Source organism: Malus domestica, chromosome 14 (assembly GCF_042453785.1).
Source record: "Malus domestica chromosome 14, GDT2T_hap1".
Taxonomy (NCBI): Eukaryota; Viridiplantae; Streptophyta; class Magnoliopsida; order Rosales; family Rosaceae; genus Malus; species Malus domestica.
In genome coordinates this window covers 971,819-998,054 of record NC_091674.1, presented here as the reverse complement: position 1 = coordinate 998,054, position 26,236 = coordinate 971,819, and the positions used below count along the sequence as shown (strand labels likewise).

Here is a 26,236-nt window from a genome sequence, read left to right as displayed (position 1 = left end):
GAGGTTTTCTAAAATAATAATAATAATAATAATTGAATTTGAGGCCAAGTTAATGGGGATGAACTACACACTATTATATACGAGAAATTAGAAATACACTTCATAAGCATTAATACAAAACAAGTGAGAAAATTTTGCAAATGACTACTTGAAGCACATACCTTTGCAAATGCTCATGACGGACATTTCTAATTCTCTCTATCCTATTGTTTATGCCAAATTATGGACCAACGAGATAGAGACTAGTGAAACCACACAAACACACAACAACTTATGGTTCACATGAATTTGGGGTAATCCACATTGAGTTGTTTCTTTGGTTTTCATCATGAGAGCCGTTAAGGGAGGCCTTTAAAAGAACAAAACTTGGACTCAACCTCCTTTTGTGTGTGTCTGTGTTTTTTTTTTTTTTTTTTTAAATTTGTTTTTTTTACATATTTTTATATTAGGCCCACAATGGGGCCCAAAAATGAGGCCCAAACCATGTACCAACAAAATATATAGTAGCTCAACTTCACCATAGCATTTCTTGGCAAGTAGTAGTTGTAGTTGGCACCTTGAAATTGAACTGCCCCCAAATTCCGTTGAAGGGCATCCCTGTAATTATGCTTGCCCCCAAAGTGGTTACAAATCAGTTAGCAGCTGAACCAAACAATCATCTCTCTCTTTTTAACAGAATAAACAACTTTTTTTCCCCAAAAGAAAAAGTGACAGAAAATCCGTGCGGAACAAATAAAAAAAAGTAGCCCAACTGCTTCACGAGGGAAAACACAGGGCCAGCCAGAAGTTGTTTTAATTCTTGCGCAGCACGTCACCATTTCTGACCTGCCTAATAACCCTAATTAGCAATAGTGAGGATCCTCGCCGGATCCTTTTTGTAAGGATTTCGGGATCCTTCAATCATATATGTTCATCGTACATCGTGCGGTCAGAAATTACTGTAAATTTCTTTATTTAAAATTGAATATAGACAGTACCTGACGAAAATTGACCGCATAATGTACGATGAACGAATATGATTGGAGAATTCCTGGATCCTCACAAAAAGAATCCGGCGAGAATCCTCACTCAATTAACAAATCATAAACGCCCACGTGGCAGCTAGCCAGCACATGATGCCAAGAGTGAGGGTAAGTGACCAACAAGTTAATCTGAACTCAAGATAAATTGTCGTCGTGGAAGACTCGGTCAGTCGTCTTTTTAAATCGAATTTCGGAAATTTCCATCCATTTGATGATTTGTTGAATCTTGGAGGCAAAGAAAGCGACAGTCGAATTGGGAGCCATTGAAATACATAAGTACTTCTACACAAAGATAATTAGAAGTAAGAACAGTCCTTGCAGTTGACCTCTTTCCGATATCATTTTCGTCTGTCTTCGTTGAAACAATCCAACTGAACAACCACGGCCGGAGAATTTCTATGAACACAACCCGGGATTAGTTTAATTCGAAGTCCGGGAATTTTGGTGCGTCTGATTTTGTTGAAACTTGGAGGCAAAGGAAGTGGTAGAAACCATCCCAGAATTTCTGTTAGAGAAAGGACAGTTGAATTCGGAATTTCGACGCGATTAAGGCATATGTGCATCGAGTTATGGCAAGTTTAGAGACCACCAAGAACATCCACATGCAAGTTCAAGTCAGACCTTCATCCGTAAACCAAATCAAGGTTCTCTCTCTAACCCAATTCTTGTTTCTTTCTCTGGCTTTCATCTCCGTCACCAATTTTTCTTCTTTCTTACTGCATCTTTCTCTGTAATATAGATTTTGTGGGTTTTCGTTGATCTTCTTGTTCATTGATAGATCCATTTCGTTTTCTGTGGATGCAGACGCAAGAACCTATCGACATTCCAACTGAAACAACCACGGCAGGACAATTCCTCAGGTGGCTCTTTAAACTTCTGTTTTACTTGCACTTGATTTTCATCACCATCTTCGTAATCTTCCTTACGCTCTATGGCCTCATCTTCACCACTCGCACTCGCCATTTCCGACCCCTCGAGTATTACCCTCCATTGCTCACTGCAATTGGGTGCTCTGCAACTGTTGCTTTCATATGGCAGTGGATCACTAGCTCAAGCCCTTCAAAAGCCATCAAGGCAGCCTTCTCGCTCAGCCCTTTGCTAACATGCGCAGTTGGAGTACTACTTGTATACATAAGTTCTCGTGTAAGCTTGGCAGCGGGTGTGATTGCCATCGTTTGTGCCCTCATTCAGTCTCTGTATGCCTGTTGGGTCAGTCCCCGTTTTGACTACGCCATTCGAGTTTTATCAGTTTCCACTGCTTTTCCTCCTCCGAAAACTACAATACTAGTCATTCAATCAATTTTCGTCAGCATTCTTTACTTGTGTCTCTTGGTTGCCGGCATTGGAAGAGCCACTGCCATCAGAAGTAGTTGGAAGGCCCTGTTCATCGCAGTAATCTTGCTAAGCATGGCATGGACGATGCAGGTAATCAAGAACACGCTGCTAGTTACCATCTCGCGAATCAAGTATATGAACTTTGCATTTGGAACAGAGATCGACACACGTGAAGCTTCCCGCGACACCATTAAGCACTTGACTGGGAGTATTTGCATCGGCTCCATCTTGGTTCCGGTTCTTGGGGTTGTTCGTGGCTCGGCCCGAGCCATGAAACTGACTGCAGGGGACACCGACGAGTTTCTGTTTTCGTGTGCCAACTGCTATTTAGGAATGGCTTCGACGCTGGTGATGTACGGGAATCGCTGGGGTTTTGTGCACGTAGGAGCGTATAATAAGGGGTTTGCTCAGGCATCATCAGATACTTGGGAGAAGTTCGAGAACGAAGGACTGAAAGAATTAATCGACTCGGATCTCACCGGATCGTTCTGTTTTCTTTCTGGGGTGGCAGTAGGTGCAATCTGCAGCCTAGTGAGCGGGACCTGGGCTCTTATAATTCACAAAAGCTATGCTACAGAAGTTTCCATATACGCATTCTTCATCGGATATTTCATGGTAAAAACTCGTCTGTAATTATCCTTCCTCAGTAAACTTAGCAATATCAAAACACTAATGTGTTCTAACTTTGGCTTTGATGTATCTGATTCAGTGTAGGGTTGCTATGGCATGGCCACAAGCATGCGTTTCATCTTACTACGTGGCGTATTCTGAGGATCCACAGAGCGTTAGATTTGATTCAACCATACCTGCTCGTATTGAAGAGCTCCAGAGATTCCAAGCATAAGAACCGCAAGCTATCAACAAGTGATCAAGCCTATCGCAGGAGCGGTCGAGTAGGATCCTCTGCATCCAGTTTTCTAGTCGACTAGTAACAACATACAGTTTTCTGTAAATGATATGTAGTTCTGAACATTCAACACGATATAGGGCACATAAATCTGAGGAAGAACACCATTTCGAAGAGTAAATGAATCAGATGCATTACTGTTACACTTAACGTAAACTCATCGTGGGATCAGCCACAAAAAATTCGAGAAAGCGTCATGGCTACAATACAAGTTACTTGCACATACAGCAAATTCAAGGAAGATAATGTTGTGCGGAAGCTTCAAATATGAAACCAATAAGCTACAACGGCAAAATATGATAAGACAAATAATCCAAATGACACAAGGATTTATACTGGTTCGGCGTAAGCCTACGTCCAGTTCCGAGACAGCGAGGAAATTCCACTAATATCAAAAGGAGATTACAAATAGAGTTTTAACTCTCAAACCCAAATCCCACATACACCCAATAGCTCTCACTCTCACAAAGAACAATTGGAGAAGATAGACACACATCAAATACCATCTCTCCCAAAAGCTACACAACATGTAGCAGCAACATCTTTGATTGAGGGATTACTAACAAAAGGGGATTACAAACAAATGGGAAGGAGCAGCACTGTTTCAAATGGGAAAGCCGAACGCTCTCCCTGGTATGGCTCTCATCTGATGCCGCTCCCCCCAACCAAAGGCATAATCGAATGCCTTAATATAACCAAAAGGCACTACCTTCTCTCACTTATTCAGCTGCAACCTTCATCCATACAAAAGCACCCAATAAAAAATCAAAGTAAAGGAATAATCATTCCTTTACAAACATCATCATGACTTTCCTTTTTCTTTTCAACAAACATAATCATTTGTCTACTTATAATGATGTTGTCCTTCATTTTTTATTATATGCTTTTGGCCAGTTGGCCACTAATTTGGCCACCATCCAACAGATAAGCGAACTGGTATGGTCATCCTAGATGCCCGCGGCCACCACATTCTGAACACATAATGTTGCCACTTCCCCCGCAACCTACATGGAGCAACTATCGCGTTAGCATATTCTCATTGGCCATATATACTCAAATGAACACCATAAAACTTTAATATTTGACAATCAAGTGCAAATATCGTTTTCTTTTCAAATCAACAAATGTACTCAGTTACGAGAAGGGGAGCTAATTACCGGGGCAGCGAACTTTGACAATAATACCCTGGCTCTCCAGTACTGAATCAACATACAGGCCTGAACCAGAACAAGTGGTACAAAGATATCCCAATAGGCTTCTCGATTCTCTCTTCCGGTACAGACTTATCATAACAAAACAGAGATTCAAGACTACTTCTTTGTTTATCCGCATCTCCAGCTGAGCACCCAGCCTACAACATCAAATAAACGCTGAATAAGATACAGACCTATCTAACTCATTGAAAAGTTTTATTTCCCTTCGGAATTCATTATCTTATTTCATCATTTTCCGTCAATCACGCGACATTCTCACATTTACTCATTCAGGATAAGAATTCATCTCAATGCACATTTCATGTAGTTAAAGAACCAAGAAAAACCCCCGAATGAGCTAGATATTATCCTAGGTAAGGCCTCCCTTCAATTAGGGCAGTATAATTTCAACAGTTTTAAACATCATCTTCGTCAATTGGAACTTAACGGGGACTTGCAATCTAGGTAAGGCCTTGGAAGTTTTCTCAAAAGATAATCTTGGCCTCAGATTTTGATAAAAAGACACCCCTTTTCATTTACTTCCAATCCCTAACTTCAACATTCCTCACAGAGATAATCTTGGTCACATTCTAAAAATGACCGAGAAACTGAGAAAAGCTTATACGCCATCAAATCAAATCGAAAAACCTCAGTCAAAGCGAGCTCCAAATGCTCGACGAGGTTATGAATCAAACTTATGGAAACATGCACCTCTATTAGTAAATGAACTTCCCTTAATCCATTACCAATTAGAAACAGCTAAATATCAACTCTTGCCACTCTTGCTACAAATCATTAGCAGCAAATAGGCAAAAACAATTTGTACGTGTCATTTGGTGGAACCACACTTATCAATAGTAAAATTCAACCAACATCAGAGGTTATTTACTAAAAAAATTCCCAACTCACAAATACAAATACAAAAATTGATACAGAATCAGCGCATCAAACTAAAAGAAAATTAAACATAAATAAACAGCTCAAGATATAAATTTCAGGAAAAAATAAAATAATACGCAGGAAAAGAGAGAGGTGAAGAAACAGAGGTCTACCCCATGTGAAGAAGAAGGAGAAACAGAGCCGTTGGGAGAGATGGCGGCAGTAAATTTGGCGATCGACCCACCACGCATGAGATGAAACCCATATGAAAATTTGTCATGGATATCCAACTTTGTCGAAGAAACAGGGACGACAGTAATCAAAGACGCCGTATTTGCAGCAGCAGAAGCAGAACCCATTTGATCAAATTCGAAATCTTTGATATCAACTTTCACATATAGAAATTACAGGGAGAGAAAGACTGAAGAGAAAAAAATAATTTGTAACAATTAAATGAGTGAGAAGAAGAAACTTCGGTGTAATCGACGACGACGAACTGGGTTGTGAAAGTCTCTTCAGATTAGTTGTTGGTTTCTCGGTGTCGTCGAATAGTTTTCTTTGGGCTTGAGGTGGTGGATGGGTCAGGTTTACATGCTTTGGTTCAAGAAGAGTTGCTCTTTGGGTGAAGCTCGACCCAATAAGTAGAGGATCCGAACCACAGTCGTTTGAAACGGGTCGTGTTTGATTATTTTGGAATGGATATTTCTTTCCAATTTCAAATATATTAAGGTAGGTCTGAACAATTTCTTGCATAAAATCGATACAATACAACATGAGAAAATGAAAGATTTGGGGACATCTCAACGAGTGGGTGGTTATTGGGTCGTCGGGTCATGTCTAGACATTAAAAATCTATTAAGATAAGATGACCTCTTAACCATGTTTAGGCATTATGCATGTTAATTTCTTACATAACCTGTTAACTAGACATGAAAATGATAAATGAGTTTAAATTTCGAAATAAAAATTAATAAGAACGACACACCATAAATATGTTTATGTGTGTATATAGACATGAAAAAAAATAAAAGAGATGAAAGTTATCCAATTCAATAGTCTTTGAATACAAAAGTTATCTAATTCAATATATTAAACCAGCCATATGTTAAGAAATGGCTAGTGTTTCAAATTTAGGAAATAAGATCTCTACTTGTGTTTTTGGGATTTCCCAACGAAATTATACCCTTTTGGTATGAATAGTTTATGGATGTTCTTATTTGGACAAATCAAAGAGTGCATTTTTTCTCACCACCATTTAGTGTGGTGTATGCTCACCATCCTATTTATCACCGTTAAATGAGTTTGAATTTCGAGATTCGTGTAGTAGATAAGTACAAATCTCGAAATTCAAACTCATCTAATGATGATAAATAGGGTGGTGAGCATACACCACACTAAATGGTGGTGAGCAAAAATACTTCCCAAATCAAATGTGAAAAGTGGTGTAAAGAAGGCAAGAATATACATAGGGTATGCGATAGATCTATTTTCCTTCTAATTTTTGTACTTTTACTTTACTGTCCAAATAAATTAAATACTGTCATTTTGAGCTGAAGATCAAAATTGGAGTATATTTTATAAAAAAATAAATTAAATGATGATGCTTACAAATAAATATGTTAGCATAGAAAATGGAACTAACACAGGATTAAATATAATAAACTGCCTATGCAGAATGCAGTTTTCTGTTTTTGTTTGTATTTTTGGCTACTTTTCTCATGTTTTTGTTTTGTTTTTCTTCACTGGTTTAGTTAGCTACATTGCCCACACTAAATCAAAGTTTTAGGTCAAGAAAGCAGAAAATACCTAACTCAACAAAAAAACACATTTCATATGTCTGGTGAGAAACATTGAAACTTCATTCATATTCATTTTTTGAAACGGATATTTACAGGAACCATAAAGATCGATCGGCTTTTAAACGGACATATACAGGAACCATAAAGATCGATCCGCTACCAAGAGAAATAGAACAAAAAAAAAAAAAAAAAAACAAAATGGTTTCGTGCTAACACTGCAGATCAGTGACCACCATAAGTAATAATGCTGTCCATTATCTTCCCCACGACCTCTTTGGAATCCTTCAGCTTTTTGATCGTCTTGTGCAACTTTTCTCTTAAATTTCAAGTAGACGGCCATGGGCCCACTCCAACAACACCGATATTGTCCCTACTTGACCACCTGCTCAATCCGTCAGGTGTGGAGTTTTAATACAAAAGGGACCCACCAGTTCACGTGGCAGTATGGGCCCGTCTTCTGGCTCTAATACCATCTTAAATTTTAGGTAGACGGGTCATGGGCTCACTCCAACAGCACCGATACTATTCCCACTTGGCCATCTGCTCAATCCGTCAGGTGTGAGGTTTAATACAAAATGTCTCGATGATAGTTAGAGTGGGTTAATTCTATATAAAGGTCTTATTCTCAAGCCTTCTGGCCGATGTCGGACAAAGGAATTCTAACATTTTCCCGCTTAACTGCCACCGCCGGAGACTCCTCCAGCATCTTTTCAACCTCCCCTACACAATCATCCGTATTTTCAGGTCATACGCCGCCGAAAGAGCGTTCGGATTCTTCCTAAGAGCTTCAACTTTAACCTCCCCTATGCCCTCTATAGTTATCTTAGCTGGGCGGTTTTTGTTTTTTAAGACTCCGTTAACGAAAGCGTCATGCTGACCTATCAATCTATTCCATTCAGAGAGGTACTCCGGATTACATGTATGATCAGTAACTTTCTCCATTTCAACTATCTCCGTCATCCAAGTAATCGACCTTTCTTTCATCTTCGACATAAGATTCTGGCCTGCTCGTTTGGCAGACAGCTGAAGCTTATAATAATTTTCTGAATGTCGCATTAACACTGAAACAACAACATCCTCTATATAACTCCAGATCTTCTCCACAAACCCAAGAGGAATGCTTGAAATTCCGTTCACTTTGCTCTCCAACTCCAACACAGTGATAAAAGCATTATGAGGAAGAAAGTTCGGAAGAATAATCCGCTTCGTTTCCTCCAAAACATTAATCACATTAATCTCTTCCATTAGAAAGTTGCTCATCTAATTATTGATTGAGCATGTCGACCATTCGCACAGTGCAATGCATGTGGCGATCATCAGAATACTCTTCAAATTCGCCTCTCAGAAGAAATTTCCTGAGTGATTTTTTCGCCGATCCAATGATCTGCATGAAAGCTGTCATAGCCTCAGCAACGGATGTCAGACTCTTAGGCATCTTGTTGAGCTCTGCGAGGCTGGAATTCAACCTCTCGTTGATTTTCTTTACTATCTCTGGTAAATTTCTCGCTATGCCAATAGCCTGAATCTGCACCAACCTTTGTGCTAAAACTGGAATAACCATAGATTTTTCGATATTAGATAGAAGAGGATGAGATTGAAATAAATCCTGAGTAATAGCCCCTGCCTCCTCGTATGTTTCATCACCAATGCGGTTCCTCACGCAGACATAACCTAGCCCAATATTGACATCGTCTCCTGTCACCTTCTCAAGCAATCCTTCGGGTGCCTTATCGACCTTCATCACTAGCGCCAGAGTCCTTTCACCGGTCTTGTCCACGCTCTGTGACATCCTAATCGATTCGCAAGTGGCAAAATCAACACTAGCAGACAGGACATTAAGAATTATACTCTCCTCAGGCTTGATATATTGCATGATCATATCCTTGATTTGATCATAAATATTTTCAGGCTGACCCTGAACTGGGACTCTAGTGATCCCAGGAAGATCGACCATCGTCAAATCAGGAACGCCGTTCTTTTTAACCAGCAATGTCAATGGGGTATTAGATATCCCTGTTGTGCCTTGGCCCGTTTATTGTGTGGAAACGAGATTCAAATTACAACCTCACCAAATCACACTCAGTTGAACAGAATAAAATACAAGAAATAAAGACACTGAGAAATTTACGAGGTTCGGCAAAAATCCTGCCTACGTTCCCGGAGAGATATTGCTCTTCACTATTAGAATAACAGTACAAGTAAACATGAGTTAAATCGACATAACTCAATCCCAAATCCCTTGTACACCCACTCATAGAATTTTTCCAAGAGCCTTACTCTACCCCAAGAGTTCTTTCACCAGAATACTTTTCACTCTAGCTCTCTTGATTTTCTCTCATCCATGCCCATGCTTTCCCATGGGAGAGCCGAATGCTCTCCCCCTTGGATGCTCTCTGATGCTTACCCTCTCACTCGGCAGGCCATTTCATCATTCGGCAAATCCTTCCACTTATAACAACAAAAGAAAACCACCTTTGAAAAGGCCACAAATCAAGGGCTAGACATGATGATGTCTCCCTTTTTCTTTGTCCCTTTCTTTATCCAAAAGTAGATGTCTCCCTTTTCCTTTGTCCCTTTCTTTAGCCGAAAGTAGCTAGCACTCCACATGATTGAGATGAAATTGTTGCAACTCATAATTATATGAGCCAATCACAACAATCCCCTTACCTCCTCCTGCAATAGAATTAGTGGCTTTGACAATATCATCAGAAATATTGTTTTCGTCGGTACGATCAACTTTGCTGTTACACTCCAAAGAAAGCTCAGGCTGAGGACTGTGTTGAAACCTCATTATAAGAGGTACCCTTGTACAGATACCTTGACCCCTAGGGAGGCTAATGCCGGCCAACGATTCCAGCACACTTGATTTACCGGAAGATTGATCACCAACCACTACAATTGTGGAGAGCGGAATACCTTCTTCCACTATCCTTAAGTTACGAAGTTTGTCAATTGCGTCGAGCAAAAGGACGGATTTTCTCTTTGTATGAGGACACAATTGGTGGTGCATATGTGTTAACAGGTTGAGGTGGTTGTTCTTCGGAATGAACTAGTGCTATCGAGCTTTCATCATTCAAAACGGTACTCGTGCTTGATTTGCTTTTGTCGGCTGCTAGCTTTCCTGATCCTCCCATTTCTGAAGTAGCACAAGTTAAAAACAGTGTGGATTTCTGACCTACAAGAGGTTGATGCTTTACAATTTAAGTCTTAAAATCATGCTAATTTTTTAATCCATGTAGTTGGCTATTATTTCTGGTATCATCCAAGAATAATACAAATTCCTCTCGGCTATAGCCATTCGTTAACAAGAAAAAAAAACACCAATCCTAAATAATATTTGTAGAATATAAATAACAGGGTCTTAAAAAGGAGAAACAGAATCCTAATCTGTCACACTTCTTCGGAATATATATTAGTTTTACTTCCTGGAAAGTACCAGTGCCTAGGCTACCTTGCATGCATGCATGAATATAAATGATGAAAAAGGTCGAAATGGTTTCAAGAAAATGAAAAAATCATGGTTAATCAATAGCTTACCTTGGATCCAGAAAGAATCTTTCAAAAGTAGTTAATTAAGACTAGCTAGGGTTTGAGTTCATACCAAAAGAATCCTTTCTGATTTGGGCTGATTGAATCCCAGCTAGCTTCTTCTGGAGTTGTGTGCATGCATGCAAGGGCAGATGCTAGTTAGACCTCAATTAATAACTAGGGTTTGAAGGAAAATAAAAAATAAAGAAAGCTGGTAATCTTTGTACCTTTCTTAATTAAGGAGAGGTGCACTATTCCTTGAACTTTTGCAGAAGAGTTGTAAGGAAGTTGGATGAGAGGCGTTTCTTCTATATTCTCTCTTAAAACTCTTGAAGTGGAGGTAATGTAGTTGGTTTCATCAATTGGGAGAGATTTTTCAGTGTGACCGGCACACTAAGTGGTACGTCAAGTGTCACTATACAAGTATTGGAAATTTGAGTTTGAGTAGAAATTTCTTTGTCCCACATTGGCCATTCCCAAAAGCTTTCATCACTTTATAAGGCTTTGTCCTTTATAGAAAGTACTTAGAGTAATAGGCCTGTAGAATAAAATTGGGCTTACCCTTAGGGTTAGGCTTTGGGGTGCACTATTTAATTAGTAATTAATATATAATTAATTATTAAAAGATGGGCCTTGGGAATTGGGCTTGTCCTATCCCTACTCAACTTCGAGTGCAACTGTCCCCCCTCCCCCCAATTCTCAAGTTTCCTTTGTTGGTTATGTTGATGCTAGGTACTTCTTTAATCTGCACATGGCAAGATCCCTAATGGGTATTGTTCGTGGAACCACAATTTCTTGGAGGTCTATTAAGCAAACTTTAGTTACCACGTCTTTGAATTATGTCAAGGATACTCGCCCTTTATAAGGCTGTTCGTGAGTGTACCCAGTTGAGAGTTGTTGTCGAGCATATTCAAATCACTTGTGGATTTTCGTCCATCATTGATGTCCAACAATGATCTTTGAGGATAATTTCGCATGTAGACCAGATTCGTAAATGATACATCTTAGATTTCTTGAACACATATTAATTGTTAATTTTAATTTATGTTATAAACTTATAAGTTGATGTACTCTAGAATTTTCGCTTGTAAAAAATTAAGACGAGTTACCACTAGACCAATAGTTGACAACATTTGAATTTAATAAATATTGATAGACTGCGGGCCTAAGTTCTTTGAGTTTTGATCGCTATGTTATCGCTTTGTTACCGATATTTAATTTTACTCAATTCTACAATTGAAATTTGAATTTTGATCTATATGCATTGAAACACAAATTTTATAATAGAGGTGGATAGGATGAAATTAGATTTTTTTTTTCTCATTAGCATTTGATGTCCACAAATGCTAATTACTCATTGGCTTATCATGCTAGAGAGGTTATACTTTAGTAAAGGGAAAATTAGGTTCGCATCTTTCTTTTTGTTACTCCATTGATTAAGATCCTATTCATTTTCAATTTTTGATCAAGGTTCTTGGGTATTAATAACATCATTAATTATTTGAATAACAAAATATTTTTATTTTTAAATATATTCCTTTAGTCTTAAAAATGTTACAATTAGTATATTTATATTTATGGCTAAATTTTTTATCATATATTTTTATTTTTAGTTTGTACCTATTTTTAATTTGCAAATATTTTTTAATTTGTACCAATTTTCTTTTCATTTTTAATTTGTACCCATATATTAGTTTCTTTTTGTGCCCATATTTTTTAAAGTTTTATTTGTGTTTGTACCTCATGTGTATACTGTTACGTGATATTGTATATTTAATCAATCATAGAAAAATTACATATGGTATATTTATGTTTTATGCCTAAACTTTGTATCATATATTTATATTTTTAGTTTGTACCCACTTTTAATTTGCAACATTTTTTTTTAAAATTTGTAGTATTTTCTTTTTAGTTTTATTTTGTACCCATGTATTCATTTCTTTTAGCGCCTATATTTTTAAAAATTCATTTGTACCCATGTAGACTAGATTCGTAAATGGTACATCTTAGATTTCTTTGATTTCTTGAACACATGTTAACCGTTAATTTTGTAATTTATGTTATAAGTTGATGTACTCTAGAATTTTCGCTTGTAGAAAATTAAGACAAGTTACCACTAGACCAATAGTTGACAACATTTGGATGTAATAAATATTGATAGACTCATGGCCTAAGAATTTTGAGTTTTGATCGCTATGTTATCGCTTTGTTACTGATATTAATTTTGTTCAATTCTACACTTGAAATTTGATCATTAGTATATGCATTGAAACATAACTTTTATAATGGAGGTGGATAGGATGAAATTAGATTTTTTTTTTCTCATTAGCAATTGATGTCGACAAACGCTAATTACTCATAGGATTATCATGCTAGAGAGGTTATACTTTAGTAAATTACATTGTAAACTATTTAATAAAAGTAGGGTTCACTAATATAAGTAAATTCCACCTTTTTTTAAAGATGTGGTACAATGTGTCCTAAATTGTAGTCTTAATTGTTTTGGTCCTGTCATCTTTCCCACGTTCTCTTTTTTCTTGCAAAACTATGTAATATTTAAGGGAACTTTAACGAAAAGCTCCCGGTACTGTTCACTTTAACGAAAAACCACATTTTTACACTAAAAAGTCAATCCTGGTACTATTCACTTTACTCTTTATTTTGTCCTTATCATTAAAACTCAAAGTTTTCAAGCCATTTTCATTAGTTTTCCTAATATTTAATGGTGCCATAATCTTAATCTCCAAGTAACAATGATTTATATGAAATTCGTTTATTGTCGTGTGGCGTCTTAGTTTAGTTATATGTGCTTATAAATGTTAAAAAAACAGCTTAAAATGTAGAGTAATTTTTGAATTTGTATCACGTAACTCATCTGCATAAAACTTAACACATAAAATGAGAATTCCTTAATTCGAGTTCACCAAAAAAGTGTCTGTAGACTTTTAATTTTATATCTCAACTGAAAGAAATAATGTTTATGCGTGTTTTGACACAAACAAGTGACGTAGCACGCATACGACACCCAAGAGATTCTCATAAAATGTCATCTACAAGCTACTTATCAAGAAAGGAAGTAAAATATAAAGAACATCGGCAAGGGGGAAAATGATTGATGTCGAAGCTCTTTCCACTTGGATGCCCATGGGAACTGCTTTTTCTTTGACGGTGAGGCCCAACGGCACCATCATTTGACATCTGTCCAACCATGTCAGCATCCATGATCTATGGCCTTACAATGGTAAAAGTGAAACAAAATCTCCACAACGTGAAAACTAAGAAAGGAATCATCAAAGACTCTTTCTCTTCCACTTTTCTCCACAAAAAAACTGCAACGTTAATCCTTAAGCTGTTAGATGTGTTGTTATTGTTTACTGAGAGTCAGTTAAGTCGCTTGAAGGCTAAGAATGATATATAGCAGTAGCTATAAATAGAACATTTTACTCCATCTTCGAATTCTCTCTCATCTCTCTACAATCTCGGTTTCCCTCTAGATTTTTCACCATTGTTTTGATTTGCTATAATTCAGAAACGGAAGGACGAAGGCAAATGAAATCGAGTTACACAGTTTTAAACAGTGAAGGCTCCCTCGCAATGGTTCAGGTAGAACTAGAAGCAGTACCTCTCAAATGCGCACCCATTGTGTCGTCCTACAACGACAAGATCCGCCCTCTTCTGGATGCGGTAGACAAGTTACGCAGCTTGAAGGTGATGGATGAAGGCATTCAGCTGCCAACGATTGTGGTGGTCGGAGACCAGTCATCAGGGAAGTCTAGCGTGCTCGAATCCTTGGCCGGCATCAGCCTACCTCGGGGCCAAGGCATCTGCACGAGAGTGCCTCTTATTATGAGGCTGGAACACCACTCGAGTCCTCAGCCTGAACTTTCCTTGGAGTACAGTGGCAGAGTTGATCGTACTGATGAAGACAATGTTGCCAAAGATATTGTGAAAGCTACTAATTCTATTGCGGGGGGAGGTAAGGGAATTTCGAACACGCCACTTACTTTGTTGGTGAAGAAGAATGGGGTTCCGGATCTGACTATGGTTGATCTTCCGGGAATCACAAGGGTTCCGGTCCATGGTCAACCTGAAAATATCTATGATCAGATCAAAGATATGATCATGGAGTATATTAAGCCGGAGGAAAGTATTATTCTGAATGTATTGTCTGCTACGGTGGATTTTACTACGTGTGAGTCAATCCGGATGTCACAAAGTGTAGATAAAACTGGTGAGAGGACGCTCGCTGTGGTTACAAAAGTGGACAAGGCACCGGAAGGACTACTTGAGAAGGTCACTGGAGATGATGTAAACATTGGTCTTGGTTATGTCTGTGTAAGGAACAGGATTGGTGACGAAACTTATGAGGAGGCAGCGGCGATGGCTCATGAACTATTTCAAACCCATCCCCTGCTTTCGAAGATTGACAAGTCTATTGTCGGTATTCCAGTTTTAGCACAGAAGCTGGTCCAAATTCAAGCAAACAGCATGGCAAAAAATATACCCGAGATAGTGAAGAAGATCAATGACAGGCTGAACTTCTGCATTATGGAGCTGAACAAAATGCCAAAGAGTCTTTCATCTGTTGCCGAGGCCATGACAGCCTTTATGCAAATCATTGGCTTGGCTAAGGAATCGCTTAGGAAGATTCTTTTGAGAGGAGAATTTGAGGACTACGAGGACGACAATCGCATGCACTGCACTGCTAGATTGGTTGAGAGGCTCAACCAGTACTCGGATGAACTTCACATATGTGCTGAAACTGATGCAAAGAGAAACTTCTTGATGAAGGAGATCAAGATCTTGGAGGAGACCAAAGGTATTTCACTTCCGAACTTCCTTCCACACAATGCTTTCCTCATTATCTTGCAGGGAAAAGTGAATGAAATTTCGAGTATTCCGATTGCATTTGTGGAAGAAGTGTGGAGCTACATTGAAGAGGTGGTTATTTCTGTGTTGATGCGTTATACGGAGAACTATCGTCAGCTGCGGCTGTCAGCCGGGCGTGCCGGCCATAATCTAATGGCCAAGATGAAGGAAAGGTCAATCAAGTGGGTGCTGGAGCTTGTAGAGATGGAAAAGCTGACGGATTATACATGTGATGGTGATTATGTTTCAGAATGGAACAAGTTGATGGCTAGTCAAAATCAATTCATTCATGGAGTCTTAACTGACGAGAAAAAACCTTCTATCATAACTATAGAAGGCATCGGGGAAGTTGAAGTCGGTGTTCTGGGGAAGTTCCCGCATGTGTTAGCTCAAGCTTATGACCTTAAAATGAGAATGATTGCCTATTGGAAGGTTGTTTTGAGGAGGCTTGTGGACTACATGGCATTGCACTTGCAGCGGTCTGTTTTCAACCTTGTGAACAAAGAGATGGAAGCTGAGATTGTGAATGAGTTGATGGGACCATACGGTGGGGGAATTGAGAGGATGTTGGAGGAGTCGCCGGCAGTGGCAGTAAAGCGTGAGAAGCTTAACAAAAGCATAAAAAAACTGAGGGATTCGAAGGAGGTGGTGGCCAAGATTATGGACAGCATTATCACTTATGGTGATTAACTAACTTGGCAATTAGCTTTCTGTTGTCTGATGTGGGTGGTTGTTTGTTTGTCAACTTTTGTTTTTAAGTTCTTTTGTTCCCTTTGTGTTCTTGTTGTGTGATGGTCCGTAGTCGTATGGTTGTGGTAATCCATGTCAAGTTTAATGTTTTTAATGAAATTTAAATGCGATTTCCTCCTACATACAGTTAACTCCTATTTTTTGTCTCATGTTATCTACTTTCATTACCGCTTATTAATATGATAGTGAGCTTTCATGACCAATTTGACAGACATAAAAATTTATTTAGGTAAATAATGAGACACGCATTGTAGAAATTCTAACTGATAAGAAAATCATCTTCCTTAAATCTTCTTTTTGATGTCAAAGTTGTAATTGCCTGAAAATAAATACGTAAATAGTGTTACTTGTCTAAGATAATTAAACTTGTTTGCCGGTTGGATAATTATAGAGAGACTAAATTTTTTAAACCAAATTTGCAAACCAAATGATGTGGTTGTTGATGATTGAATTATTATTTTTGCGTTGATTAACGTGCTTATTTCCTATTAATGACACATCATTTGGTTGAAAATTTTGATTTCTCTAATATTACCTTTGCTGGTTTATATGCTCAGTTCTATCTAAGAAAGGTTATCATTTTAACTGATCTATACATACCCACACACACATATATATATATATATGTTCTCCTTTGTATGCCTTTTTATCTTGCTTTTGTACGGCAATTGTTTTTAGTCTAGTGTTGCCTTGTTTCTTGGGCCTAGCATCAAATTGAAAAAGGAATAAAAAGCATTTAGACAACATTGTTGATGAAATGGTCAAGTGGGGGAGAATGTTCTCCCTTGTATCTCTTTTTATCTTGCTTTTGTACGGCAGTTGTTATTAGTTTTTTTGGCAAACGTACGGCAGTTGTTTTTAGTCTAGTCTAGTGTTGCTTTGTTTCTTGGGCCTAGCATCAATTTGAAAAAGGAATCAAAAGCATTTAGACAACTTGATGAAATGGGAAGGGATCCTCTCCGAATCCCTTTTACCAAATCTAACCAATTAACAAATTTAAGCATTTAAAATTTGATCAAACGGTTAAAAACATGAGATCTTTTTAAAAAGTTATACTAACTTTAATCGTTAAATTAAATTTTTAGGGTCCAGATTTGTTAATCGGAAGGATTTGATGGAAGGAATTTGAGGATGATCCTTTCTCATGAAATGGTCAAGTGGGGGAGAATGTGGATTGAATAAAAGCAATCATGTCACATTCTCCTCATTTTACAAGGCAGAGGGACTTTTTTATGTAATAAAAAATTAGTTCCAATAGCGTTGTAGATTTTATTTTCACTTTTTTTAGTTTCTCACACAATTGTCAAAAAAAAAAAAAAAAGCTAAATAATTTGTGTAAAAGTTACTTCCCAAAAATATTTGTAAAGTTGGTCATGTATTGAAAAAATTGTATTATTCATCTAATGAACATGAAGCAAAACTGAATGCAGTGATATTTTATATAGCCGACCTCATTTATTAGAATAAGACTTTGTTTTTGTTATTGTTATACATCCAATAAAGTCATGATTGTAGTGTGATGAACTGATGATGCGAAAGAATCTTTTTTTTTTAAAGAACAAGTGGCGTGACAAAACTAGTGAACTAAAAAATTTCTCAAAGAATGTGATCTACAAACAAATTTGAAGAAAGTAAAAAAAAAATGTAAAGCACATTGGCAAGGAGGGACAGATTGATGTTGAAGCTTTGATTGTGACGCAAGTTCTTATATCGTGGTACTTTTCTCTTTGCTTTCACAGCTCAGATGTTATTGCTTTGTTACCAATATTTAATTTTGTTCAGTTCTACAATTGAAATTTGAATTTTGATCATTAGTATATGCATTGAAACATAAATTTTATAATAGAGGTGGATAGGATGAAATTAGATATTTTTTTTCTCATTAGCATTTGATGTCTACAAATGCTAATTACTCATAGGCTTATCATGCTAGAGAGGCTATACTTTACTAAATTACATTGAAAACTATTTAATAAAAGTAGGGTTCACTAATATAAGAAAATTCCACCTTTTTTTAAAGATGTGGTACAATGCGTCCTAAATTGTAGTCTCAATTGTTTTAGCCCTGTCATCTTTCCCACGTTCTTTTTTTTCTTGCAAAACTATTTAATATTTCATGGTGCCATAATCTTAATCTCCAAGTAACAATGATTTATACAAAATTGGTTTATTGTTGTGTGGCGTTCTAGTTCAGTTATATGTGCTTATAAATGTTAAAAAAAAACAACAGCTTAAAATGTAGAGTAATTTTTGAATTTGTATCACTTAACTCATCTGCATAAAACTTAACACATAAAATGAGAATTTCTTAATTCGAGTTCACCAAAAAGTGTCTATAGACTTTTAATTTTAAATCTCAACGGAAAGAATAATGTTTATGTGTGTTTTGACATAAACGAGTATTGTAGCACGCATACGACACCCAAGAGATTCTCAGAACATGTCATCTACAAACAACTTATGAAGAAAGAAAGTAAAATATAAAGAACATCGGCAAGGAGGGAAAAGGATTGATGCCGAAGCGATGAGTGTGACGCAAAATCTTTATACTATTGTGGGTTCTCTTTCCTCTTGGATGCCCATGGAACTGCTTTTTCTTTGATGGTGGGGCCCCAATGACACCATGTTAAGCCCATTTACTTGAGTCCACTACTTCTCCTCTTGTAACCGGACCGTACCAGCCTTCTTTCCTTACGTCCAAGTAGCTAGGGTTTTTCCCGTTTATGAGGAGTATAAATTTGTAATGATGGAGAGTAGAAAGAACCTATGAAACGATGAATTAAAGTTGCCTCTTTTTTCTCAAACTCTTCTTTCCCTTTCTTCTTTTAAATTCCTGCACTATTTTGTATTGAAGTTGCCATTTTCAGCCAACCTGAGCTTAGCCCCATTCTCCACTTACACCACCACCACTTCACCCATCCCCATTCCCACCACTACAGCCCCAACCCTACCATTTATCACTATGGCTCTTCCTCACTTTTCTCACCACACCCCCCCCCCCCCTCCCTCTTCCTTCTCGGCACACTCACAATCCTTCCACTTAAGTCCCTCCACGGCACCCAACTCCTCACCACCCTCCCTTCCCATATTACCCAACCCACCTCCCTAGAACCCTCATTCACATTTTAAATCTATTAAAATGGAACCGCCATGATTTAATGGCGAGGACCCTTACGGGTGGTTAACCATAGCAGAACGTTACCTTGACTACTGAATAAAATGCCCAAACAGCATAGCAAAAACTTTACCCGATATAGTGAAGAAGATCAATGACAGGCTGAATTTTTGCATTATGGAACTGAATAAAATGCCCAAGAGTCTTTCGTCTGTTGCTGAGGCCATGACGGCCTTTATGCAAATCATTGGCTTGGCTAAGGAATCGCTTAGGAAGATTCTTTTGCGAGGAGAATTTGAGGAGTACGCGGAAGACAATCGCATGCAGTGCACTGCTAGATTGGTTGAGATGCTCAACCAGTACTCGGATGAACTTCACAGATGTCCTGAAAGTGATGCAAAGAGCAACTTCTTGATGGAGGAAATCAAGATCTTGGAGGAGAACAAAGGTATTTCACTTCCGAACTTTCTTCCGCGCAATGCTTTCCACATTATCTTGCAGAGAAAAGTGAATGGAATTTCAAGTATTCCGATTGCATTTGTGGAACGAGTGTGGATCTACATTGAAGAGGCGGTTATTTCTGTCTTGATGCGTAATTCGGAGAACTATTATAAGCTGCAGCTGTCAGCAAGGCGTGCCGGCCATAATCTAATGGCCAAGATGAAGGAAAGGTCAATCAAGTGGATGCTGGAGCTTGTAGAGATGGAAAAGCTGATAGATTATACATGCGATGCTGATTATGTTTCCGAATGGAACAAGTTGATGGCTAGTCAGAATCAATTCATTCATGGAGTCTTAACTGACGAGAATAAACCTTCTACAATAGCTATAGAAGGCATCGGGAATCCCTTCCCTTAAGCAATCTGTATGTGTGTGTATATATATATATATATATATATATATCTATCTGTGTGTCTTCTCCTTTGTATCCCTTTTTATCTTGCAATTCTGGTAGAAATTAATTAAACAACCAAAAACGCAACTTTTTTACTGATAAAGAAAGCCAAGATCCTTAGAAGAAACCTTGCTAGATTATAACAATCTCAAGAAGTATAGTATCCCTTTACTCATATTAAATCTCTCTTGTTTTCGCTTGTACAACAGTAAAAGAGGAAGTTAAAAGAGCACGACAAACAAATTGTTTCTCAAAACAAATTGAAGCTTTGATATGTAATTCTGAACATACAGTTTTCTAGTCGACTAGTAACATACAGATTTCTGTAAATGATATGTAGTTCTGAACGTTCAACACGATAAAGGGCCATAACATCTGAGGAAGAACACCATTTCAAAGAGTAAATGAATCAGATGCATTACTGTTACACTTAACGTAAACTCATCATGGAATCAGCCACAAAAAATTCGAGAAAGCGACAAGGCTATAATACAAGTTACTTGCTCATACAGCAAATTCAAGGAAGATAAGCGAACCGGTATGGTCATCCTAGTTGCCCGCAGACACCACATTCTGAACACATAATGTTGCCACTTCCCCCGCAACCTACATGGAGCAACTATCGCGTTAGCATATTCTCATTGGCCATATATACTCAAACGAACACTATAAAACTTTAATATTGGACAATCAAGTGCAAATATCGTTTTCTTTTTCAAATCAACAAATGTACTCAGTTACGAGAAGAGGAGCTAATTACCGAGGCAGCGAACTTTGACAAGAATACCCTGGCTCTCCAGTATTGAATCAACATACAGGCCTGAACCAGAACAAGTGGTGCAAAGGACTGTGCCTTTAACTTCACAGTTAAAGCATTCAAATGATTATCTCAGTCAAAGATATCTCAATAGGCTTCTCGATTCTCTCTTCCGGTACAGACTTATCATAACAAAACAGAGATTCAAGACTACTTCTTTGTTTATCCGCATCTCCAGCTGAGCACCCAGCCTACAACATCAAATAAACGCTGAATAAGATACAGACCTATCTAACTCATTGAAATTTTTTATTTCCCTTCGGAATTCATTGTCTTATTTCATCATTTTCCGTCAATCACGCGACATTCTCACATTTACTCATTCAGGATAATAATTCATCTCAATGCACATTTCGTGTAGTTAAAGAACCAAAAAAGACCCCCGAATGAGCTAGATATTATCCTAGGTAAGGCCTCCTTTCAATTAAGGCAGTATAATTTCAACAGTTTTAAACAACATCTTCGGCAATTGGAACTTAACGGAGACTTGCAATCTAGGTAAGGCCTCGAAGTTTTCTCAAAAGATAATCTTGGCCTCAGCTTTTGATAAAAAGACACCCCTTTTCATTTACTTCCAATCCCTAACCTCAACATTCCTCACAGAGATAATCTTGGTCACACTCTAAAAATGACCGAGAAACTGAGAAAAGCTTATACGCCATCAAATCAAATCGAAAAACCTCAGTCAAAGCGAGCTCCAAATGCTCGACGAGGTTATGAATCAAACTTATGAAAACATCCATTACCAATTAGAAACAGTTAAAAATCAACTCTTGCTACAAATCATTAGCAGCAAATAGGCAAAAAAGATAAGTAACTAACAATTGAAGAAGCATCATTCCCATCAACAACAATTTGTACGTGTCATTTGGTGGAACCACATTAATCAATAGTAAAATTCAACCAACATCAGAGGTTATTTACTAAAAAATTCCCAACTCACAAGTACAAATACAAAAATTGATACAGAATCAGCGCATCAAACTAAAAGGTACAACCAAATTAAACATAAATAAACAGCTCAAGATATAAATTCCAGGAAAAATAAAATAATACGCAGGAAAAGAGAGAGAGGTGAAGAAACAGAGGCCTACCCCATGTGAAGAAGAAGGAGAAACAGAGCTGTTGGGAGAGATGGCGGCAGTAAATTTGGCGATCGACCCACCACGCCTGAGATGAAACCCATATGAAAATTTGTCATGGATATCCAACTTTGTCGAAGAAACAGGGACGACAGTTATCAAAGACGCCGTATTTGCAGCAGAAGAAGCAGAACCCATTTGATCAAATTCGAAATCTTTGATATCAACTTTCACATATAGAAATTACAGGGAGAGAAAGACTGAAGAGAAAAAAATAATTTGTAACAATTAAATGAGTGAGAAGAAGAAACTTCGGTGCAATCGACGACGACGAACTGGGTTGTGAAAGTCTCTTCAGATTGGTTGTTGGTTGGTTTCATGGTGTCGTCGATTAGTTTTCTTTGGGCTTGAGGTGGTAGATGGGTCAGGTTTACATGCTTTGGTTCAAGAAGAGTTGCTCTTATGGTCAAGCTCGACCCAATAAGTAGAGGGTCCGAACCACACTCGTTTGAAACGGGTCGTGTTTGATTATTTTGGAATGGATATTTCTTTCCAATTTCAAATATATTAAGGTAGGTCTGACAATTTCTTGCATGAAATCAATACAAAACAACATGAGAAAATGAAAGATTTGGGGGCATCTCAACGAGTGGGTAGTTATTGGGTCATCGGTCATGTCTAGACATTAAGAATCCGTTAAGGTAAAACGACCTCTTGGTCATGTTTAGACATTATGCAAGTTAATTTCTTACATAACCTGTTAACTAAACACAAAAATGATAAAGGTAGGTCTGACAATTTCTTGCTGAAATCAATACAAAACAACATGAGAAAATGAAAGATTTGGGAACATCTCAACGAGTGGGTGGTTATTGGGTCGTCAGGTCATGTCTAGACATTAAACATCCGTTAAGGTAAGACGACATCTTGGCCATGTCTAGGCATTAGGCATATTAATTTCTTACATAACCTGTTAACTAGACACGAAAACGATAAATGAGTTTAAATTTCGAAAAACAATTAATAAGAACGACACACCATAAATATGTTTATGAGTGTATATAGACATGAAAAAAAATAAAAGAGACGAAAGTTATCCAATTCAATAGTCTTTGAATATAAAAGTTATCTAATTCAATATATTAAACCAGCCACATGTTAAGAAATGACTAGTGTTTCAAATTTAGGAAATAATATCTCTACTTGTGTTTTTGGGATTTCCCAACGAAATTATACCCTTTTGGTATGAATAGTTTATGGATGTTCTTATTTGGACAAATCAAATGTGAAAAGTGGTGTAAAGAAGGCAAGAATATAGGGTATGCGATAGATCTATTTTCCTTCTATATTTTGTACTTTTACTTTACTGTCCAAATATATTAAATACTGTCATTTTGAGATGAATATCAAAATTGGAGTATATTTTATAAAAAATAAATTAAACGATGATGCTTACAAATAAATATGTTAGCATAGAAAATGGAACTAACACAAGATTAAATATAATAAACTGCCTATGCAGAATGCAGTTTTCTGTTTTTGTTTGTATTTTTGGCTACTTTTCTCATGTTCTTGTTTTGTTTTTCTTCACTGGTTTAGTTAGCTACATTGCCCACACTAAATCAAAGTTTTAGGTCAAGAGAGCAGAAAATACCTACACTCAGCAAAAAAACACCTTTCATATGTCTGGTGAGAAACATTGAAACTTCATTCATATTCATTTTTTGAAACGGATATTTCCAGGAACCATAAAGATCGATCGGCTTTTAAACGGACATATACAGGAACCATAAAGATCGATCCGCTACCAAAAGAACTAGAACAACAACAACAACAACAACAACAAAGCCTTTTCCCACTAAGTGGGGTCGGCTATATGAATCCTAGAACGCCATTGCGCTCGGTTTTGTGTCATGTCCTCCGTTAGATCCAAGTACTCTAAGTCTTTTCTTAGGGTCTCTTCCAAAGTTTTCCTAGGTCTTCCTCTACCCCTTCGGCCGTGAACCTCTGTCCCGTGGTCACATCTTCGAACCAGAGCGTCAGTAAGCCTTCTTTGCACATGTCCAAACCACCGTAACCGATTTTCTCTCCTATTTCCTTCAATTTCGGCTACTTCTACTTTACCTCGGATATCCTCATTCCTAATCTTATCCTTTCTCGTGTGCCCACACATCCAACGAAGCATCCTCATCTCCACTACACCTACGTGTTGATGCTTCACCGTCCAACATTCTATGCCATACAGCATTGCCGGCCTTATTGCCGTCCTATAAAATTTTTCCTTGAGCTTCAGTGGCCTACGACGGTCACACAACACGCCGGATGCACTCTTCCACTTCATCCATCAAGCTTGTATTCTATGGGTGAGATCTCCATCAAATTCTCCGTTCTTTTGCAAGATAGATCCTAGGTAGCGAAAACGGTCGCTCTTTGGTATTTCCTGATCTCCGATCCTCACCCCTAACTCATTTTGGCCTCCGTTTGCACTGAACTTGCACTCCATATATTCTGTCTTTGATCGGCTTAGGCGAGGACCTTTAGATTCCAACACTTCTCTCCAAAGGTTAAGCTTCGCGTTTACCCCTTCCTGCGTTTCATCTATCAACACTATATCGTTTGCGAAAAGCATACACCAAAGAATATCATCTTAAATATTAAGTTTGTGATCTTCGCTAGATTGCTCCGATCATTAGTGTGGATAAGTATGTAAATGGATAGAGACAGGAAGCAAACACAAGATGTACGTGGTTCACCCAGATTGGCTACGTCCACGGAGTAAAGGAGTTCTCATTAATTGTGAAGGGTTTACATAGTATATAGGTTCAAGCTCTCCTTTAGTGAGTACAATTGAATGATTTAGTACAAATGACATTAGGAAATATTGTGGAAGAATGATCTCGTAATCACGAAACTTTTAAGTACCGAAGTGTGGTATCGTCTTCACTTGCCTTATCTGTCTCATAGGTAGATGTGGCATCTTCTTTGGAAGTACTATTCCTCCCTCCAGGGGTGATATCTTTAACTGGTGGAGATGCACAAGGTAATGTATCAATTTCACTTGACGCTTACTTGTAGTTTCAGGCTTGGTCAAGCGTGATACAAACCATGTAGTAGGAGTCCCCCAAGTCGCCGAGCTAGGGGATCTGCTGAAAGAGGTGACAGACAAGGTAAGCAATCAGAGCTCCAAGCAATCAGTCCCAGATCAGAAGTTTGATTTCGAGTTCCGGCTGATTGTTATCCTTCTCCTTATCTTGCAGGTAGCATGAAGGATAAAGAGAAGAAAAGGAGAAAAGGTGATATGAGATACTTTTGCTTTTGAAGAAGTAACTTTCCACAGGCTTATTCTTGAACTGGGCTGGAGGGTTTTCTTGTTTCCGTCAGAGTATTAGGCCGACTGAAGAATTTGAGGGTCAAAACAAGTCCATCAAATCTAGAGTACGTTCGACCCTGCTGATATGGGATACTTTTGCTGTTGACAAAGTAGTGGATGTATCGGCACGTGTTATGTTGCGCTTGTCTCCACATGCTTCCTTGTATCCTTCTCACTTGCCCTATTTGTTCCTCAGGCAGATGTGGTATCTTCTCGGGAAGCATAAGATGTTGAAGATGAGTACTCGAGAGCAATGGGGTTCCAGGCAGTCAGTTCCGGACTAGAAGCTTGATTCCAAGTGCTGACTGATTGCTCTCTTTCTCCTTGTCTTGCAGGTAAGAACAAGGCCAAAGGAAAAGACAGGGAAAAAGCATGATATGGGATACTCTTGCTTTTAACCCTGATGATATGAGATATTCTTGCTCTAGTGTAGCTTGTTTGCAGAGGTATTCTCGGGGGGAAAGAAAGCTGAGTATTTCGAGAGGCTTCGTTGGGAGTGCCCTCTCAGATATGAGGAAGGGTTGAGCATTTTTGCAGGTCTGCCTGTCCGTTGAGGATGAAGGTCGACATATATAGGAGTCTCCCTAACAAGGAGTAATACTATTCTTTTACCCTGCTTGGTCATAGCACGGTAGTGGGAGCTGCCAGCTTCACGTGTTTTAACTCTGTCAGAGC

The 26,236-nt window shown here is 38.1% G+C and overlaps 3 protein-coding genes, 2 long non-coding RNA genes and 1 pseudogene across 5 annotated transcripts; 3 read left to right on the top strand and 3 right to left on the bottom strand.

The window, feature by feature from the left end:
* Positions 1 to 1,228: 1,228 nt before the first annotated feature.
* Positions 1,229 to 3,407, top strand: LOC114821090 (protein PNS1-like). The gene is made up of 3 exons (XM_029092939.2): positions 1,229 to 1,666; positions 1,827 to 2,972; positions 3,067 to 3,407. The coding sequence occupies exons 1-3, from the start codon at positions 1,592 to 1,594 to the stop codon at positions 3,199 to 3,201; spliced, it is 1,356 nt and encodes a 451-aa protein (XP_028948772.2). The 5' UTR covers positions 1,229 to 1,591; the 3' UTR covers positions 3,202 to 3,407.
* A 136-nt stretch (positions 3,408 to 3,543) lies between these two features.
* Positions 3,544 to 5,811, bottom strand: LOC139191423 (uncharacterized). The gene is made up of 3 exons (XR_011575474.1): positions 5,510 to 5,811; positions 4,422 to 4,615; positions 3,544 to 4,268 (listed from the first exon to the last, which is right to left on the bottom strand). It is a non-coding gene; the product is annotated as an uncharacterized lncRNA (long non-coding RNA).
* Positions 5,812 to 7,188: 1,377 nt separating this feature from the next.
* On the bottom strand, positions 7,189 to 10,269 carry LOC103453974 (dynamin-related protein 4C-like; annotated as a pseudogene).
* A 3,663-nt stretch (positions 10,270 to 13,932) lies between these two features.
* Positions 13,933 to 16,402, top strand: LOC103453911 (dynamin-related protein 4C-like). The gene has a single exon (XM_008393503.4). It carries the CDS (start codon positions 14,213 to 14,215, stop codon positions 16,220 to 16,222), a length of 2,010 nt encoding a protein of 669 aa, XP_008391725.3. The 5' UTR covers positions 13,933 to 14,212; the 3' UTR covers positions 16,223 to 16,402.
* Positions 16,403 to 19,054: 2,652 nt separating this feature from the next.
* On the top strand, positions 19,055 to 20,374 carry LOC114821184 (dynamin-related protein 4C-like). Its single transcript, XM_070811535.1, has one exon. The coding sequence runs from the start codon at positions 19,575 to 19,577 to the stop codon at positions 20,253 to 20,255; it is 681 nt and encodes a 226-aa protein (XP_070667636.1). The 5' UTR covers positions 19,055 to 19,574; the 3' UTR covers positions 20,256 to 20,374.
* Positions 20,375 to 20,535: 161 nt separating this feature from the next.
* LOC103415178 (uncharacterized) lies at positions 20,536 to 22,647 on the bottom strand. Its single transcript, XR_011575198.1, has 3 exons — positions 22,204 to 22,647; positions 21,053 to 21,300; positions 20,536 to 20,898 (listed from the first exon to the last, which is right to left on the bottom strand). It is a non-coding gene; the product is annotated as an uncharacterized lncRNA (long non-coding RNA).
* Positions 22,648 to 26,236: the final 3,589 nt, after the last annotated feature.